The 18,633-nt window shown below is 44.0% G+C and overlaps 1 protein-coding gene across 13 annotated transcripts in view; it reads right to left on the minus strand.

Annotated features, from left to right (window-relative positions):
* LOC146199551 (uncharacterized) overlaps positions 1-18,633 on the minus strand; it is a 153,405-nt gene that overhangs the window by 4,366 nt on the left and 130,406 nt on the right. For all 13 annotated transcript variants that reach the window (XR_014705094.1, XR_014705092.1, XR_014705093.1 and 10 more), the window contains one exon: positions 15,670-15,856. Coding sequence is in view for 2 of the 13 variants with exons in the window: in XM_084595053.1 (XP_084451179.1) it covers positions 15,687-15,856 (170 nt within the window). In the remaining 11 variants the exon portion in view is untranslated. The remainder of the gene's footprint in view (positions 1-15,669; positions 15,857-18,633) is intronic.

Below are 18,633 nucleotides of genomic sequence, written 5' to 3' on the forward strand. Positions count from 1 at the left end.
TCGGGGATATGTTTCCTAAGCCATTATTATCCATCAATTTTTGCAAAATGTTCTTGATAGGCCACCGCAGAGTGATGAGGTTGAGTCTCTCAAGAGCGAACAGTGCACGCGTATATTTATTTTCGTGGGCCTAATTCGGTGCTGTCATATATCTCCATCTAAAACGGTTTACTCATGCAAACGTAGGATTTTCAAATAAAATTGAACTCCAAGCCTCCCAGACTGCACATCAGTGAACCTTAAATGGCTGCTGTTTTCTATACCGTCGCGGACCCTCGCTCGTGTATGTGCATTTGTTTACGCACTTCATCCCTTATCTCGTAAGGTATGCCTGAGCAATCTCGCATGTACACAGTAGCGCAGAATAATAAGCTACAATGTTACGGGAACGACCGGCTTACACCGATCGATTAACTGCCGCTATAAACGAACCCTACGAACATGCCTGCGTATGGCATATAGGGGCAAGGTGTCTGACTTAGTATCCAAGAGCTCCATGTTCGATTCTTATGCTTTTCTCTCACCTCAAAGGAGATACTCAAGTTTGCAGCTTCTGTCAACTGTGCCAACTATTCTGTCGGCTGTGTTATCGACTAACTATCATATGCCAGCGGCACGATCTTGCTTTTTCGCTCAAACGCTGAAGTCAGATTGTTCTGGAAGACACTGCCACCATCGCTGGTGCGTTAAAGTACTGATTTTAGATGGCTGTCAGCGCGCCAGCTCTCACGGCGGAGCTAGGTTTCTAAGAACCGAGCATGAGGAAACAGTAGGAAAGGTGTGGGGCTTCATTGTAAACCACAGATGGAATCTACTACCATTGACGCACGCAAATGAAAGAATAGGTGATTTGTGTGTGTGTGTGTGTGTGTGTGTGTGAGAGAGAGAGAGAGTGTATGTGGCAATAGCGTTTCACACACGGATGATTTTATACTTTGAAATTTTATTATTTTTTGGTTCTTTTCATTTTATATAATGCATCGACACTTAACATCAGCAAACACTGCCTTTTCATTCTCAGCATATGGCACCTTTTTAATAATAATAATAATAATAATAATAATAATAATTGGTTCACAGGAAGGGAAAGGCGCAGTACCTACCACACTTGCTCTGTGGACACCTGAACCGCGCCGCAACTACTTTCTTAAATCTGTCACTTTTAAATAATTCAAGTAATTCATCAGTTAAACTCTAAAGTTCCTTAATTAGCATCGTCAAGTATTGGTATCTCGCTATAAACATTTCGAAACATTTCATCCCCCTTTTATTATTTTAGTCATTTCAATTATTTGATCAATTCCACCCTCTAAACGTTTTTATTAGCTTCAAGGAACAATGGCCTTTTATTCTGAGCATGCTGCCACTTTTAAAGCACGTCTAATTTTTCATTTGTCGATTATTTCAAACATTTTATTTAAGAATTACACATTAATGCTCCTTAATTAACATCACCAAGCATAACACTTCCATTCCGAGCTTTTTCGCAATTTTGAACCTCCCTTTTCCAGTTCTTTTTTAAATATTTCATTTCTTTATTTCATCTAATAATCAAATAATTAGAATGATTGCATAAACTTCTCATCGCCTATGACATAACAATCAATCAATAATCACTACAACCACAAATTACCATGACACGGTTATTTTACGTTACCCCGATGATTTCCGACACGCGCTGCAGACACCTACAAATACAACTACTACGACGCCGACGGCGTTTCGGCTGTAGGAGCTGCATAATCTTATATGCTATAGCGTGCAGCTCTAAGGTGCAACTCGGTTACTGCACCACAAAGAAGCTGCCACGCTGCCTCTCTGGTTAGCGCGCTCACTTCCTGCGAACGTGGGCATGAATTTGATCATGGGCAAGGGGGCTGTGTTTTTATAGATGCCGTGTGAAATGAGCGATGCAGTCTTAGTCTATCTCGGTGTACACGGGCTCATTAATCTAGAGACTTCGAAATAAGGGACAGCGCAAAGCCCTTGTCGCTTTTTTTATGCTTTATGTTGTCATCTTCAACGCTTTTATTGCAAGCTTTCGTTTCCTTGGTAACAAACGAGATTCCGATGCAGCTGTCGCGCACTGGCAAGCGCGAAAGGCTCCACACGGAGTGTAACTGCAGATTGCAAAGCGGTACCATTGACAGGAGTTGTATTAGATTGGTTTGGTTTCGTTTGTGGGTTTTAACGTCCTAGAGCAACTCAGGCTATGAGAGACGGCGTAGTGGAGAACTCCGGAAAGTTCGACCACCTGAGGTTTTTTAACGTGCACTGACATCGCACAGCATACGGGCACCTTGCTTTTCGCCTGCAGTGAGAAGCGGCCGCCGAGGCTGGGATTTGAGCCCGCATCCTTTAGTACAGTAGTCGAGCGCTGTAACTCACCCCACCCCAGCGGGGTGAGTTTTATTTGAGCCTAATGGGTTAGGAAAAGGCAGCCGATACCTTTCTGGTTTTTGCTGCAACTAATGTTTCCAACACAAAAACTTCCTAAAGGTTCGACTATCTTTGAACCAAATTTTACGACCGTCAGCTATTAGCCGCAGCCGCAGCGGCAGACGGTGCTGCCGCTTTGATCTTGGCTCACTTTCGCTCGGTTTAGGGGTTTCGGCGACGGGCTGCTCTGGCTTCTGTCTGTTCCACGGTCTCGGCAGCTTGTCTGGCACTGCTGTGGTTTCTGCCTTTACCAAGGTGACCTTTGTATGTGATTTGTTTACTCAGCTTAATCTTGGAGCGGTGGAGATGCATGTTTTCAAAAAAGACGATGTCTGCATAACGTCAGAGCACGTTGCAGTTTTACTCGAGGACTGCATGATCGGCTGTGGCCAGGAGAGTAAAGTTATATCTGAATAGAGGTTCTCATTACAACGTCGCCATCTTGACCGCCATCATCAAAGAAATCACTATGGTAAGCTTAGGTTTTGCTACCCGAGTAAGCAATGGGCTTGCAGCACATAACGTACCTGTTCGTAATCCTTCACAGGAAAACAATAAGGCTTGTTTTCAATAAAGGCACCAGACTTCAATCTCGTGCAGAACTATTCGTAGAATGTAAAATTCTGCTTCCCTGAATCCACTATAAAATAAACGAAGTATGGCTCAATAACAGAGTCGAATGTTGAGCTAGTTGGTCATACATCTCTTGGAAGAAGGCAGCAGAGCAGGTAACAACACAAACATAAGAAGCATACACAAAGTATGGCTCGGCCGTAACATTGTCTAACAAAATGTAAACATTTCATTACCGATTTTTGTTCAACTTTCGACTGCCAGGCGAACACACCAGTACAAATGCGCAGCCGATACTTGCTAGATGGTATTTTGTTGAATAACAGTTTCTGCCATTAAATGGCCTAAGATCAGAATTGGGTTCCATAGTTTCTTTCTAAAGGTTGAACTTTTAGCATAAAAAAAAGCGATTTTGCTAGTCTAGGTTCTCGCTCGTTGAATTGTTATTTACTTTTGTGGGTTCCAACGAACGACGCTTTGTGTTATACGCTTGTTTACGAGTTATTCCTATATTCTATTGCCCCCATGCTTTGGGCATACAACGCTGCCATGTCTTGAAATAAGTAATACAAAAGTGGCTAGTTACTTAACTAACCTTAATACTAGGTACCTATACCACTTGTCAAGCATCTGAGATGATGTCTAAAGCTCCGAAAAAAAAAACATTTCCGCTTTTAATGAGCAGTCTGATGTTCTGCATACCCATCACTTGCACAGGGGGCTGCAGTGTATACAGCAACTCGACCGACAGATTAAAGAACGCGGAGCTGAAAATTCAGCGGCTACGCAATCGGGACCGCGGCGCGTGGTCCTAACTTCTGACAATTCAACCTTCTTTGAACAATTTTGTTTTCAACATATTACTGACACGTGGTACCACTGGCTTTGCCTGGGGCTTTCTACGATGCAATTTGAAGAGCCGGACGTGCCTCATTTTTTTTTTGTACGCAAACTGCCAGGTTTATTTCCTTGGATCCGTCACGTAGGCGCTTTCTCTTTCAACTCTAATGAGAACACGCGTTCCAGGGAAAGAAGAAAGATATGGCGAGTTCGGAAGCCTTCCCAGGTAGCGCAAAATGGGCTATGACGTAGAGGCCCGCTTTGGGCCCGTGGGGGCAGCCTATGCGGGCCCCATGCGGGATTTGCAATACGTACCCAGAGAGGACCCGCGTGGGCTGCCCAATTTTGCCGCGCATGGTCCCAATCTGTATCCGTGTGGGCAGCCCAAATAGGGCTGCCCGCATTCAGCCCAGATAGCTGATTATGGGCAGCATACCAGAATCATTAATGGGTTCTACGTTTATGAAGGCAGTACCGCCCCATTGATCAAGGCTTTAATTTTTATGTCGATTATTCCCTCCAATACCTGAATTGTTCCGGCACGGTCTTTGCGGAGGCCATTCCGTTTCGGGCTCGCCCACGTGCTGCCCTCATGGGTTGAGTCTGGTATTTTCGGGGCTGCCCAAGTTCCATTACTCATCAAGTGTGAAACATTGAGCACTATTTATTTATCTTGTATTCGACACTCAGTAACATAGGAGAAATTTATTCCCAATTCACTACAGTTATGTGGGCTGGTCGACATCAACCCCCAAATGTTGATCTGAATATTTATTTACGTGGTGTATGTAGAATAATAATGGCGCAGGAAAAATTTTGAGGTAGTTCAGTACATACTCGTAAAGCGGAACAGTTATATACTGCTGCATATTTTCTGCCAATACTGCATAATTAACAGAGTTTTTAGAGTAAAATTAGATAGTCTTTATTCATGGCATATAGATATGCATAGAATAGTTATGTGAAAAATCCAGGAGATTCAATTAGCGGTCGGTGTAAGATGAATTACATAAATAAAATGGTGCCTGAAATTTAGGGTGAAGACGTTTCCGAGTGGTAAGCCCGCCTAGGGCCAATTTGGGGCCCACTGCGGCCTTTCATGGGCAGCCTCAATTGGGCTTATCTTATATTTACCGCATGGAGTACGAATATATGTTGCATGTGCCCTCAATTAACCCAAGAGATACCCATGTGGGTGGCGTGCAAGCATACCCGCTTTTTAGCCCGGATGGAAACCCCGCGGGACTTTTTCAGTTTTTGAGTGGGCAGCCGCATATAGGCTAGCCCGTCTACTATTCACTTTAGGCCCACATTTGGATCGGATATGCCCTAAAGTGCCCTGCAAGAGACCGATGCGGGCAGAAGCGGGACGGAGCACTTTCCTGCCCCGCTACAGGCCATGCGGAAATTATCTAGGTTGTTCATGGGCAGCCCCATTTGGGGCAGCCCAGGAATTTTCTGCATGAAGCCTACATTTACGCTTGTCCTGCCCTCTAGAACCCCTCAAGGGTCCCATGTAGGCAATACGCGGGCATACCCATATTTAACCCCGCCACTGCCCATACGGGACCTAATGCGCTTTTGAGTGGGCAGTCCCATTTATATTAGCCCAGGCTTTTTCGATACAAATCCCGAGATTTCTTTGCATCGGCCCTAAAATTCCCCGAGCGGGACCTTTGAGGGCCAGATGTGGGAATATGTACTCATCCCTTTCCACACCTATATGATGCCCAGATGGGAAATGCAGGGGCCAGCCCAAATTGGGCTTTCCCGCCTGATCCCTAAAAGGGGCCCTCATGGGTGTTAACGTGGTTGCCCAAGCCCAACTTGCCCATACGGGCCCCAGATGGGCCACCTAATGTGTACTACTTGGGTTGGTTATTCCGTGTAGTTGCATAAGCTTCCACAAGGCTTTTCCCAAATATATATTTAAAAGCTGATCGATCACTTTTGATACATATAAAAGTAATGTATATTTCAATGCATTCCTGTTCACTCTTGTAATAAAGATATAAAGCCCTCAAGACACCTAAGCTCCGTCTTTAAGAGCAGGAGGTTAAATGTAAAGTAAGGATGGTCGTCTTTTTCGAGAAGGAAATTGATGTACATATACCGAGCATTCTTCAACGCAATAATTTATCGCACTGTGTGCCACATTCTAATCCTGAAATCGGAATAAATATTCGGGCTCCCACAATATACTTTTTGAAGGCACAGCAGAAAGTAGGATTGCAATATCGCCAGGGGTGTGCCCTGCGGGCAGTGACATTACGGCTTGCCGCTCTGCCGTCGGCGGGGTAATACTATGAATGATCTTGTGAACAAAGTCTGCTTGCTTCCGCTCGTTGTATCGATGATATCCTTCCTAAGCCACAAATATGCAGCAACTTTCTAAAAAAATTGAGTTTTAAAAACTTCAGTAGACAATATAAAACTAGGAAATTTCTACGCATACTTTATGTTTCAAAACTAATTCTTGTATTTTTAGACACCGTTTCGGGCAAATGGAATTGATGTAAGACGATTGTGAACACTCTTCGAGAGCCGACGCTCTTTGTGTTTTTTTTTCAATTTCAGTTTTCGAATACCGCTCCAGCTTGTCGTTGCAAATTGAGATACTTAAAATAAAAAAAGCCGCCTGTAATAAAAAACCGTTTGCACTCTAATGCACCGCGATGGCATCTTCGGGCGCTGTATGCAATGCAAAAGCTCCAACAAGACCGAGAAAATCATCTCCGGCACGTGTGAGCAAACGGGCCGCATCGCGCTTCAGTTCAGTCCAGTCGTTCAGTCGTGTCCGACTCTTCGTGACCCTATGGACCATGTCACGCCACGCTTTCCGGTCTCTCACTATCTTCCTAACATCACATAACTTCATCTGCAGTGCCTCGAGGATGCCATCTAACCATCGCGTTCGCTGCCTACCCCTACCCCTTCTCCGGCGACCCTCAACCTTTCCCAACATCAAATCTTTCTCCAGCGACTCCTCTCTTCTCAACAGATGACCAAAGTAGCTGAGCTTTAACTTTAGAATTTGACCCTCCAATGAGAGTCAGGGTTTATGGTCGACAATATCGACTGATTTGATCTTCTGGCAGTCCAAGGAACTCTCAAGAGCCTTCGCCAGCACAACAATTCAAACGCGTCAATTCTTCGGCGGTCAGCCTTTTTCACAGTCCAACTATCGCATCCATACATCGTATCTGGAAAGACCATAGCACGAGTTATACGGATCTTGGATCTGCTCTTTACTAGGCGGCCAAGGCTAACCATTGCTCTCTATCCCAGAAGCAGGCGTCTCCTAATTTCATGGTTGCAGTCTCCTTCCGAGGTAATCTTGGAGCCCAAGAAGAGAAAATCTGTTACAGCTTCCACTTCTTGTCTATTGATGCTCCAGGACTTGATAGGGCAAGACGCCATAATCTTTGACTTTTTAATGTTCAGTTTAAGCCCAAACTTCTCACTCTCTTCTTGTAGGCGCATCAGAAGTCTCTTGAGTTCCACTTCACCTTCTGCCATTAAAGTGGTATCATCCGCATATCTAAGGTTGTTGATACGTTTTCCAGCAATCTTCACTCCAGCTGAAGACTCGTCCAGGCCGGCGTTCCTCATGATGCACTCTGCATATAGGTTAAATAGGCAGGGCGACAGTATGCAGCCTTGCCTCACTCCTTTCTCAATCGGAAACCAGTCAGTAAGACCATGCCCAGTTCTGACTGTGGCCTCTTGCCCTTCATATAGGTTCCTGAGGAGACAGATGAGGTGAATTGGAACTGCCATCTCTTTGAGAGCTTGCCACAATCTGCTGTGATCTACGCAGTCAAACGCTTTCTCATAATCAATAAAGCAGAAGTAGATGAGTTTCTGGAACTCTCTTGCTTTTTCCATGATCCAGCGAAGGTTGCAATTTGGTCTCTAGTTCCTCTGCCCTTGCGAAACCCAGCTTGCACGTCCGGAAGCTCCTGATCCACATACTGCTGCAGCCTACCTTGGAGGATGTTCAACATCACCTTACTAGCATGCGAAATAGGCGCGATCGTGCGGTAGTTGGAACAATTTTTGGCACTGCCTTTCTTTGGAAGGGGATGTAAACTGACCTCCTCCAATCCTGTGGCCACTGCAGAGTTGTCCAAATCTTCTGACATAATGTATGTAGAATGTTAACAGCGTCATGGTTGAGGTTTTGAAGCAACTCAGCTGGAATGCCATCAATTCCGCTAGCTTTGTTCTTAGCAAGGCTGGCTAAGGCCCATTCAACTTCACTCTTCAGGATGCCCGGCTCGAGATCAGTAATCACAACCGTCTTATGTTCTGTTTGCACATTCGGGTCCTTCTTGTACAGTTCTGTGTATTCCTGCCACCTCTCCTTTATTCCTGAGGCTTCAGTGAGGTCCTTGCCTCGTTTGTCCTTTATCACGCCCAGCTTAGCAAAGAAGCTTCCTTTGATATCTTTGATTGTCTTATACAGAGCTCTCGTGGTCCTTAATTGGCTGTTGTCCTCAATTGCTTGGCACTGTATGTTCAGGAAGGCATTCTTATCTCTCCTTGCTATTTGCTGAAAATCCGCATTGAGAACCTTGTATCTTTCTCTTTCCCCCATACTTTTGCCATCCTCCTTTCCTAAGCTATTTGCAAAGCCTCTTCAGATAACCAGTTTGCTTTCTTGCATTTCTTTTGCTTTGGAACTACCTTAATAGCAACTTCTTATATTTTATCACGAACATCAGTCCACATTTCTTCGGGCTTTCTGTCTTCTAGATCTAATTCTTGAAATCGGTTCCTCCCTTCCACAGCATATTCTAATGGAATTTGATCCAGATCATACCTGAAAGGCCTTCTAGTTTTCTGCGTTTTCCTCAATCGAAGCTTAATTTGGCAACAAGAAGCTGATGATCGGTGCCACAATCGGCCCCAGGACTTGTTTTTACTGCTTGTATAGCGCTTCTCCATCTCTGCCGGCAAAGAATATAATCGATCTGATTCCTGTGCAGACCGTCCGGTGAAGTCCATGTGTACAGGCGCCTCTTGTGCTGTTGAAAATGAGTATTGCATTTGTATTTTTGTCATGAATTTGCATCGCGCTTACGTATGCAAATTTCATGACAGCTCTGCAACGAGAGTCAAAGAGAGCTCTACGTGAACGATGAACTGCAAGTCGTGCGAACGAAAACCTCCTGAAAGCAAATGACACCACGTCAGCTGCACATTTTTATTCGCTGATTTCCTTATAGGGATAGAGAGAAGCTGGTAAGCGGTTCAGAGATACCGCGTTAACACTGTCTCATTTTGGCCATCATTTATAAAAGTACACAAGGCAAATAAAGTGAACAGTAGACTTTTCTTGACAGAAAACTGAATAGTAAACACTTCTTTAAAAAAATGTGAGCAGGAAACACACATGCAAATAAATTTTACGTAGCGCTGGCCACCCGGAATAAGCAAAGCAGGCCGGTGGTATAGAAATGACACCGTTTTGTATATATTGCTACGAAGATGACGAAGCGGGCAATGGAGCGGGGTGGAATGCTCGCGCTAGGACAGCTGGCCATTAAAGCATATTTCATCATGTCAGCACGGCGTTCTGTTCCTGTTGTGTCGCCGTGTTTCATCGCTTGTCACGCCACCACGTAACATTTGGTTGGAGGTGCGGTTCATCCCTATCCTCGCCTTGCACCGTCGAAGCCAACCGTACTCCTGGTCCATCGGCCGAGAGCCCTTGGAGATCGCCGCCCAGCTTTGCCTACGCCCTTTGTGTTCACACCCGACCAGCCGCTTTCCCCAGCCTTGTCCCCAGCCCTGACCACAACACACGACAACAAGGAAGAGCCCGAAGCCGAACCGACCGACCCCACGACTAAGCGACCTCACGACCACTAGAGCGAAGACAGCACGCCCGCCCAAGCCGTTCGGCGTATCCATAAGCCTTGGCCTTCGGCAAACGGTGACGATTGGACCTGATGCTCCGGGACAAGCATTCATCCCATCTATGCATTCATTGTGGTCTTCAGCGTTTCATGTCCTAATCCTGTGTCTGTGTTAATCGTCACTTCATGCAATGTATTTCTAGCAATCGATCGGGACGATCGCTCGGTGGCCCCGGGTAGTGCTACGAAGATGACGAAGCGGACAGTGGAGCGGGGTGGAGTGCTCGCGCTAGGCCCGCTGGCCATTAAAGCATATTTTATCGTCATGTCAGCACGTCGTTCTGTTCCTGTTGTGTCGCCGTGTTTCATCGCTTGTCACTCCACCACGTAACAATATTGCGTTCCTCTTCCGGCCAAATAAACTCTCTGACCTGTTTTCAGGTACTTGGGAAGAGAAGGAATTCGTTTGTGCTGTACAGACGAAATGCACGCGAAGCGCGTAAAAATCTCGGGGCTAGCTGGCCTTAAAATAATCTTTTCACGATCTACGTCGTTAGATCTAACAACTGTTCATCGATATGATTTAGGAAGTGCAAATCACAAAGAAACAAAAAATCGCCTGATAATTTCGGCGTTCAAGCGTTCCCCACTCCAATACACGAGCTGAATGCGCAGGAAGGAAGGAGGAAGATGAGGAGGAAAGGCAGGGAGGTTAACCGGTAAAGGAACTGGTTTGCTACCCTGCATTGGGGGAGAGGGGTAGATGGGTAAAGTTGTGGGTGAGAGAGGGATGGGTGATGACAGTGCAGTACAGTTATATCACAGACATGTCCCGTCACATATCACGTAACATAAAATCATAAAAAAATGCGCAACTTTCCGTCTAGAGCCAGTATATCAATTCTGTGGCTGCGGCGAGAGCCTAGTGTTCTAGTGCGTGGATACGACCATAAAGACGACGGTGTTTACTGCACAGTGCGAGATTTCAAGGTACAAATTGCGCCATTTATTGACCTATTGACCTTGAATGGTATACATGGCATGACTAAAGCTTCCAAAAAAAGTAAGACCATGCACTGCTTGCAGCCACATGTTTCGGCTTCTTTACAGTCGTACCTTTTGGGGCCTTTTCAGCGCAGTTTATGCTCCAATATTACTTATTTTATTCTATTTTTATTTTTTACAGTCGTTTCTTCTCGTACCGCCAATAATATTGGTTGTCATTAAAGCTCTTTCATCATCGTGCATGTTCGGTTGCAGATAAAATAGGATGGTAGCTGTAATAGAGACTACTACATGTTCCGCTCTCCGACATGATAGAAAAAATTGGCTCAAATTCACACACGTGGCATGCTTTTTCAGCAAAACACACCTACTGAAAAAAATTGTATGAGGCAACAACCTCGCATTTTCTCACACAATCGCACTCAATTCACATTAGAAATCACATACAAATCACATAAAATTGCATATGGTCTCATAGTTTCTTGTACATTGTCATAAATTATGTACGATATTATATTATAATGATGAGGCCTGTACGAGAGTCTATGCTATTTGTTGAGATTTTGTGAGGTTATTGTCCTGTAGAACTTTTGGTTTTTCAGTAGGGACCGCAGCCGCGCTGCCACGCATTCCCTCATTTCGTAGGCACTTTGAGTAGTCTTCTGGCTAAATGCTATCCGCCTGCCTCCAATGAGGCTAAAGTTGTTCGCAAAGCAGAGCTTATGTTAGCATCTGCGTTTACTTCTGATAATAAAATTCATTGGCCATTAAATGATATTGCCTCTTGTGAACAGTAACATAACCCGCGCTACGCACATGCTTCCAGCCGTCGCACGTTGTCCACACCGACCCACTCTGTGGCAGGCAGAACTGATCTATAAAACCAGAGAGACCAGAGAGAAAAACTGACGAAATAGAGGAAAAAAGAAATATCAGTAGAAGCACTTATTTTTTTTCTGCTTCCTCATGTAGCCTAAGCTTTCGCCCCACTTTCCAAATAGAATATCTCGGTAAAGTAATTGGTACATCGAAAATGTTTCAAGGAATGCAACAAACAAGAAAAAGAGGTCAATTCAGTTGGCAACTCGGAAGTGACGCGCTTGGATAGTAACGAAATTAAAAAGGCAGCGCAGTGTGCAAGTCTTAGCAACGAGGTCCCTCTTTTTTCCACATGCTTTTACAACCCCAGGCTGCGCTTTCAAGCTCTCGTCGACATGAGTCGAAGAATTAACGCACGTAAACGACACAGTTCAAGTAAAAAGTATATATGAAAAAAGAAACGAAGAAACATGTTTAAGATATCCGTTTCTTCCTCAATGTTTGCATATAACGTAGCACAAAACTCGCAGATTCATTTTCAACACCTCGCAGGAATGGGACGAGCGAAAAACATTACACGACCGTAACAGAATAGCTAATTTTTATGTGCACGTATGCATTAGTACGTCGATGGTGAGCGTATAAAGAAACAAAACGAAACGCTCACGGTGGCAGGTTTTTTTACACCAGGAAACACTCCGGCGCCATTATTTAACATCGCCGCACATTGCACGGATTAAGTTGTAAATTTCGGGCTGCATAAGCTGGAACACAGAATCGCTAACCGGATTTCCCCATGTTGATAGGTTAATGAATACGATCTCTTCATTACGAACATGCAGTCTAGGCTCGTAGACCAGGTTCTTAAAATAGAGCAGCAGTTACCTCTTCGTGTTTTATGTCTCAGTCTTACATCTTTATCAAACAATAAGCTTCGATGTGTTCCTTATCGTTTGTGTCCTTCTTCAGGTGAGAAAGTTGTAGCCCAGTTATCGAACACCTGGTATTCAGACATTCTGTATGCCAGTCTGCACATCGCACAAAGTTCGGAGGTAAACTCCCCTCCTAATTACTACAATGGCATAGTTACAAGCGGCTGGAAGCCTATCGAACTATCGCCTAGCTGGCGTCTCTCATAGCCTGAGTAGCTTTGGGACGGTAAACCCCACAAACCAACTAATCGCCTAGCTGCTATTTACACTAATGTATTCTGTGCTTTGTAACAGAGCCGAGGGACCATCTCATTCATATTATGGTTTGTTATTTGTACTAGAACAATGAAAAGTTAGAGAACACTATATTTAAATCTTAATTTTCTTTTGTTTGTTGTGAGAGACATATCATCACTGTAAATTAATGTTAAGGCATTGGCGATTTCATGGATCGATATTGCAATTCATTGCATCAAATATAATTTAAGGACACTGCGCTTATGTGATAAGCCCGTCATTGTAATCACTATCTATTAATTTAAGTGGCGCTGTCTGTGATGATTGGCTATTGCCATTTGTTCTCTAAACATGAATTCTGTTTTGGATCTCCTTTGAGGCGTTTTTCTTTTATGTTATGCTGCGCAATTGCAAATGAAAAATAATGAGGATTATAATCTCTTTCCCCTGCTTTTTAGCATTGCTAATGCCGTGTGTTGTGTTCCTGGAAGCTATTTTATCCAAATTATGTTCTCCAGCTTTCGGGGCTTTTAACGGTGCCTAGGATGTATAAATATACACCTGTTTACGACAGCAGCTTGCAATCTCAGCATATAATTAAGGCTGGGTGCGAACGTGCTTTAGCGCATTGTGTTAATCAGAGAGCGAAAACCTGAGCTGCACACATATACCCTCAGTTGAAATAGGGCTAAATCTAGCTAGAACTGGTTTCCTCTGTGAATACAACACCATCATTAAACTGAAGCACGCGAGTTTCTCTCTAGACAGAACTTTCTGCGGATCATTTCAACACTTTAGCGTTAAAGGCTCCCTTCAGGAAATTTGACAGTGGCATATTGCGACAGAAATGTCACTTCTATGGCTCTGCCAGCCGGTAGTGGCAGCGCCGCTACACGTAAGGCAGCGCTTTTTATAGTGTGCGTTTCTCTTTCGAGTGAATTTTTATTAGAAATCAAGCAAGATAAAACAATAAGAGACACTGTAGTTAATGAAAATAGAAAAGTAGAGTGCCTTTATTTGTAGAAACACAAATCTCTGTTCGACGCTGTGGCATTCACTTGAGACACTCCAAACAGACCGCATGTTTAGTACTAACGAAAGGATACACTATGGCACGCCCATCAGCTGAAAGCTGAATTTTCTGATCAATTTAAAATATGAATCACTGGAAAAACCGCAAGTTATTTGCTCCTGAAACCAAGCGGTAGGATATACCAGAATATGCCGATATATTTATACTCGTCTCCGGCAGTATAATACATCTTGTCTGAGTCTATGCATGGTACGCATCCCTATGTCCGGCGGTCTTAAGTATAATGTGTTGTCTTACGACAGGTTACTAACGAGTTTGTGCAGGATAGCAGAAGAGTTCAAAAAATACTTTTAATAGGCCGGTAGAAAAGTGCTTTTACTAGGAAAAAACAAACCAGAGCCATTAACGGTGTCCTGTCGCACCCTTACAGGTTGAGCGTAAGTGTTCCCCAGTTTCTCTCCCCTACTCCAGCTTCCATTTCTCTTTCCGCATGATTGACAGGCACCGTTTGTTTTAGTATCGAATACATTGTTCGCGAACAGAATCATTGTCGCCCGCGTAGATATAAGGCACAGCGTTTAGAGGATAGAGGGCACGAATGATACCTGGAAGAGGGTGACTCGCTTAAAGCCATTTAATTAGGCTGAAGTCACAAGCGTATATTGAAAGTTTTGCGGTCATTAAATAACGTTCATGAAGTAATTAATTTCGCGCATTTATGCTCTTGGCTAAAAAGTGCTCACACTTTTGAGCATATTGCGTTCGTAAGCGAGAACTCAATTAATATTGAGGTTTGCTTCTTACGCAAAAGAAATCATGATGCCAAATAACTCGCTCAGTAAAAAGCAAAAGCTTTTCGTCGTGTTCAAAATACAGCCAATTTACGAGAATCATAGCAACCTCTTATTGTAACAACGTTGCGAAAGAATACAGAAACGATGCCGTAGAACTACTGAATCCGCCTTACTCACTGAAGCATCACTATTCGACCTTCGGAGTTCTGCAAATGTGCGCATAATTAAATTGGAAATGGAGAAGCATAGAAACCACGCAAGAACGTCCCTTTTCGCAGTGAGGAGGAGGAGGAGGACGAGGAGGAAAGGCAGGGAGGTTAACCAGTAAATGCAACCGGTTGGCTACCCTGCATTAGGGGAAGGGGATGAGTGGATATAAAAGTTGTGAGAGAGGGATAGTTGAAGTTAATACAGGCACATAACAGACACACCACATCACATCACGTTACAGTGATGTCATAGCAAACTCATAGTCTTTCGATTAGGCCTGTGCTTCTCATAAAGCGGAGCAGTGCCTGGGAGGCCTTCGCCGCAGACGATCGCCGTGGCCAGAGACCTAAAATCTTAGTTTCACTCAATGGGCGTCCATCTTTATGCTCCAGCGAACGGCACAGACACTTCCTTTCCTCACTGTATATAGGGCACTCACAAAGAATGTGCGCAGTGAGGAAGATTTTACTACAACTAAGTAGATGGTTACCACCTGCTATAAATTGTATTCTTATAGACCGAGGGGCACTCTATAGATCCAGCGGCTATGGATCGACTGTAAATGGTGGCGACGCAGCCGAGGCTGCTAAGAATTGGTGACTGCAAAAAAAGCTCCCATTGGGAAGTGAACTAAGCCCGGCGGCTAGCCGAACAGTGCTGTCTCAGAAGAAAAAAATATTAAATGGGATGGCATGAGGCTTGTCGCTTAGTATGGGTTTGGCATATACGATGGAGAATACGGAACAATGACCCCAATTAGACATATTGCTGCGGTGGTAACGTAGGAGCCAGGAGCCGTGTATTATGTGAGAGCATCGCATGGAAGGCACGATGACTCTGAAACGCTAGGAAGTACCGTAATTAGCTGGTTCTAATACGCACCTAAACTAAATGTTCGAGAGAACAGAAAACGAAAAACTCACGAAAGCTGAAGCTGCGTTCAATAATGTATTTGTGCTAGTTCTCTCCGCCCTAGGGTAGGTATACACTTCGATATCATACTTTCATCCATGCAGGCAGTCATAGGCACGAGCTCTCGTCGACACCGTACCTCATTTTGCTTTTCAACAGCAAACAAAGGATGCATCCCACTGTGCAGGCGGTGAATGACTGCGAGAAAGAAACAGAAAAGTAATCATCGCGAAGAATTTGGGCCTCAGTTCTGACTAAAGTACCAACTTTATATTCAGGTCCAAAAACGTAATAGAAAAATGCTGATTGAGAAACGGCGGTTAGTCATTTATGGTTTCAGTATTGTGTTCGTTTGTAACACAGACGCTGTTCTGATGCTCTGCCCTGAATTAAAAATCACCCATTGAAATCGAGTATACGGCCTGTGGCGCCAGCGCCGATACGACTGCGGTTTTTGTGACTGAGGCTAAAGGAAACACGGGAAACGTTCCCTGTTCGTCGTTACCCTCTCACTGTCTTGCTCTAGCTCGCAATCTATAGCGGAACGACGGGAGAGGAAGGTACAATATGTAAAGCGGGCTGTGCTTAGATAGGTGTTATCCGGTTGATCAGCGGAGCACATTTACTTAAATACCAGCAGCGTGGAGCGAAAGGGGCATAAATTTCATTAAATGTAAATTTTTTAAGAGGAGCTTTCAGCGCCAGAAATTTGATCCACGCCTTGAGACTCGGCGTTAGCTGGACAGCAGCCTTCAACGGAGCAACCTTGAGGCGGTCATGCGGGAGTGTTTTGCTGTGACGTCTGGAAAGGTATTTAAATGCAATGAAACCTCAGTTCAGGGTTACAAACGTACGGATAAAAGATTAAAATAGCGGCATGACATATTATCCAGCCGTAGAAAGTTTATAATTATTCTATCTTCCCGGTTCGGGTTTCTCTCACTGTGTTTCGCTGTGTGGACTGCTTGTAACTTTGTTGCTGTAATGAAACAAGAGAGGGCTAACTTCAGCTGAAAGTATAACGCTACGCGTTGAATAAGCATAACACTGAAGCCATCGGGATGTAAATTATGCCCTTCTTTCTTCACACTATGCAATGCATACTTAGGGCACCGTGGAGGGCTGAAATAAAAAACAGAATCGGCTTCTTTCTGAATAAGCTTGTTTGTGCTACTCCTTAAGTCACATAAGGGGTTTGCGTATGCACAGAGCTAGTAAATATATGAATGCAAACTGCCACAAATTTCATACATAGTGCCAGGTTCTAAGCCTTTAGAATTTAACTGTGAAGCCTGGTAACTTCTTAGCTGGCCCAGTTTCCTTCGGTGGTGATTTCGCCTTTTGCCCAGAAGCCGAGCTCTCCTCCTTCCGTGCTCACTATCTTAAGTACGTTTTGCGGCTTCAAGATATACCCCACACTAACAAACCAAACGACAGCTTTATCAATCATGGCTACTACTGACAACCACAGCTTTATTGTTTCACTTTGAGCCTAGAGTTCGGCAGCTGTGGTCCGGTTTAACGAATCTATGCAGCACTCTTCTTCAGTTGGGACTTTTATTGCAGTCTAGCAGTGAGAATGTAGTCGGTTTGTAAACGTCAGGAAGTGAAAGGAGGTCTAGATCAACATCGGCTGGGATAGAAGCTCTGCTGATCAGGTCTATGCATAATTTCACCCGCTGCCAATTTCGGCGCACAGAAGAAGAGAAGGATATTCACTGCTTAGAATTATGTCATGTTACACGCTGCAACAAGAAACATGTGATCTGTTTAGTGGCACTCCGTCCTGCTTCGAACCCAGCAGCGCTGCAAGCCTTTGTTCGATTGCAAACCTAACGTAGAACACCGAAAAAGTCTTATTATATTCTACCTCAAAATTTGGTTCAGTGGTTCTCACGTTCGAATGCTGAGACCAGTTGCGTGGTATTCAAACTCATCAGCGCGGCGGCATTTTAATAAAGGCAAATTAAAATACGTCAGTGTTTTATGCGATGTAGGTTCCGGAAAGAATCTCACCTGGTAGAACTGGCGGCGATATAACATCTCTATGTATATAGCCTATACATATGAACGTAATTGAATCCAGGGGAACACTGCTTCAACGTACAACTCTCAAGAGTCATGAATAACACCCAATGTATTCACTCAAACAGCTACTTATGTACATGCATGCAATGTTCAGCAAATTCATGATTTATTGCACTGCCACTGAGTGCTGCGCAAGAACGCCTTTATCTATAATTAAAACGAGAGATGAGGCTCTAATGCACAACTCGGCGTATTCCTCATTGCCTAATCCCTTAAATATTTCCATAACTACTTTCTATTGGCACAATTTCAAGCCGAAAAGGGGCAAATTAATTGTAGCTCTAACCAGTAACGGCAAAGGAAACAAGTTTTTCATCTCGTCATCATATCAGCTTAATGGAAAGCTAAAGAGCCACAGTAAAGCGCTGGAGAATAAAGATTGCCTGTTGCTAATTACCACCAATTTATACGGCAGCCTTTTAGCTCCACATATATCTTTCCTTAGCGTCATCTTGTACTTCGTTTCCGTGAGTCTTGTGCGAGGTTTCCGGAGGAAATAATTGAATTTAGCGTTCTTCGAAAACGCATTAATGAGTCTTAGTTTTGCCTTCCCTTTAGAGTGCTTCTTATAAGCTAAGTGGGAACCTTTTGTTAATTAATATAAAACTAGGCACGACCTAAGAAAGCAAAACCGGTTGCAAACTAAACTGCAACCACCACCAGATGTTTTAATGAAAAAATGAAGTTTTCATATTATTTTCCTAAAGCTTCCACCCGACCAGTGGAGGAGCTACGCGTTTTACGGCATGGTATTGTATGGTATGGTATGGCACAGAGTAGCATATGGTAGTATATGGTACGACATGCTATGGTATAGTTCGATATGGTATATCGTAACGGATGGTATTTCATTACTAATGTATATGATATATGATGTAGTATTGCGC

The sequence above is a fragment of the Amblyomma maculatum genome, chromosome 2 (assembly GCF_055883805.1).
Source record: "Amblyomma maculatum isolate TAMU_Amacu chromosome 2, ASM5588380v1, whole genome shotgun sequence".
NCBI lineage: Eukaryota > Metazoa > Arthropoda > Arachnida > Ixodida > Ixodidae > Amblyomma > Amblyomma maculatum.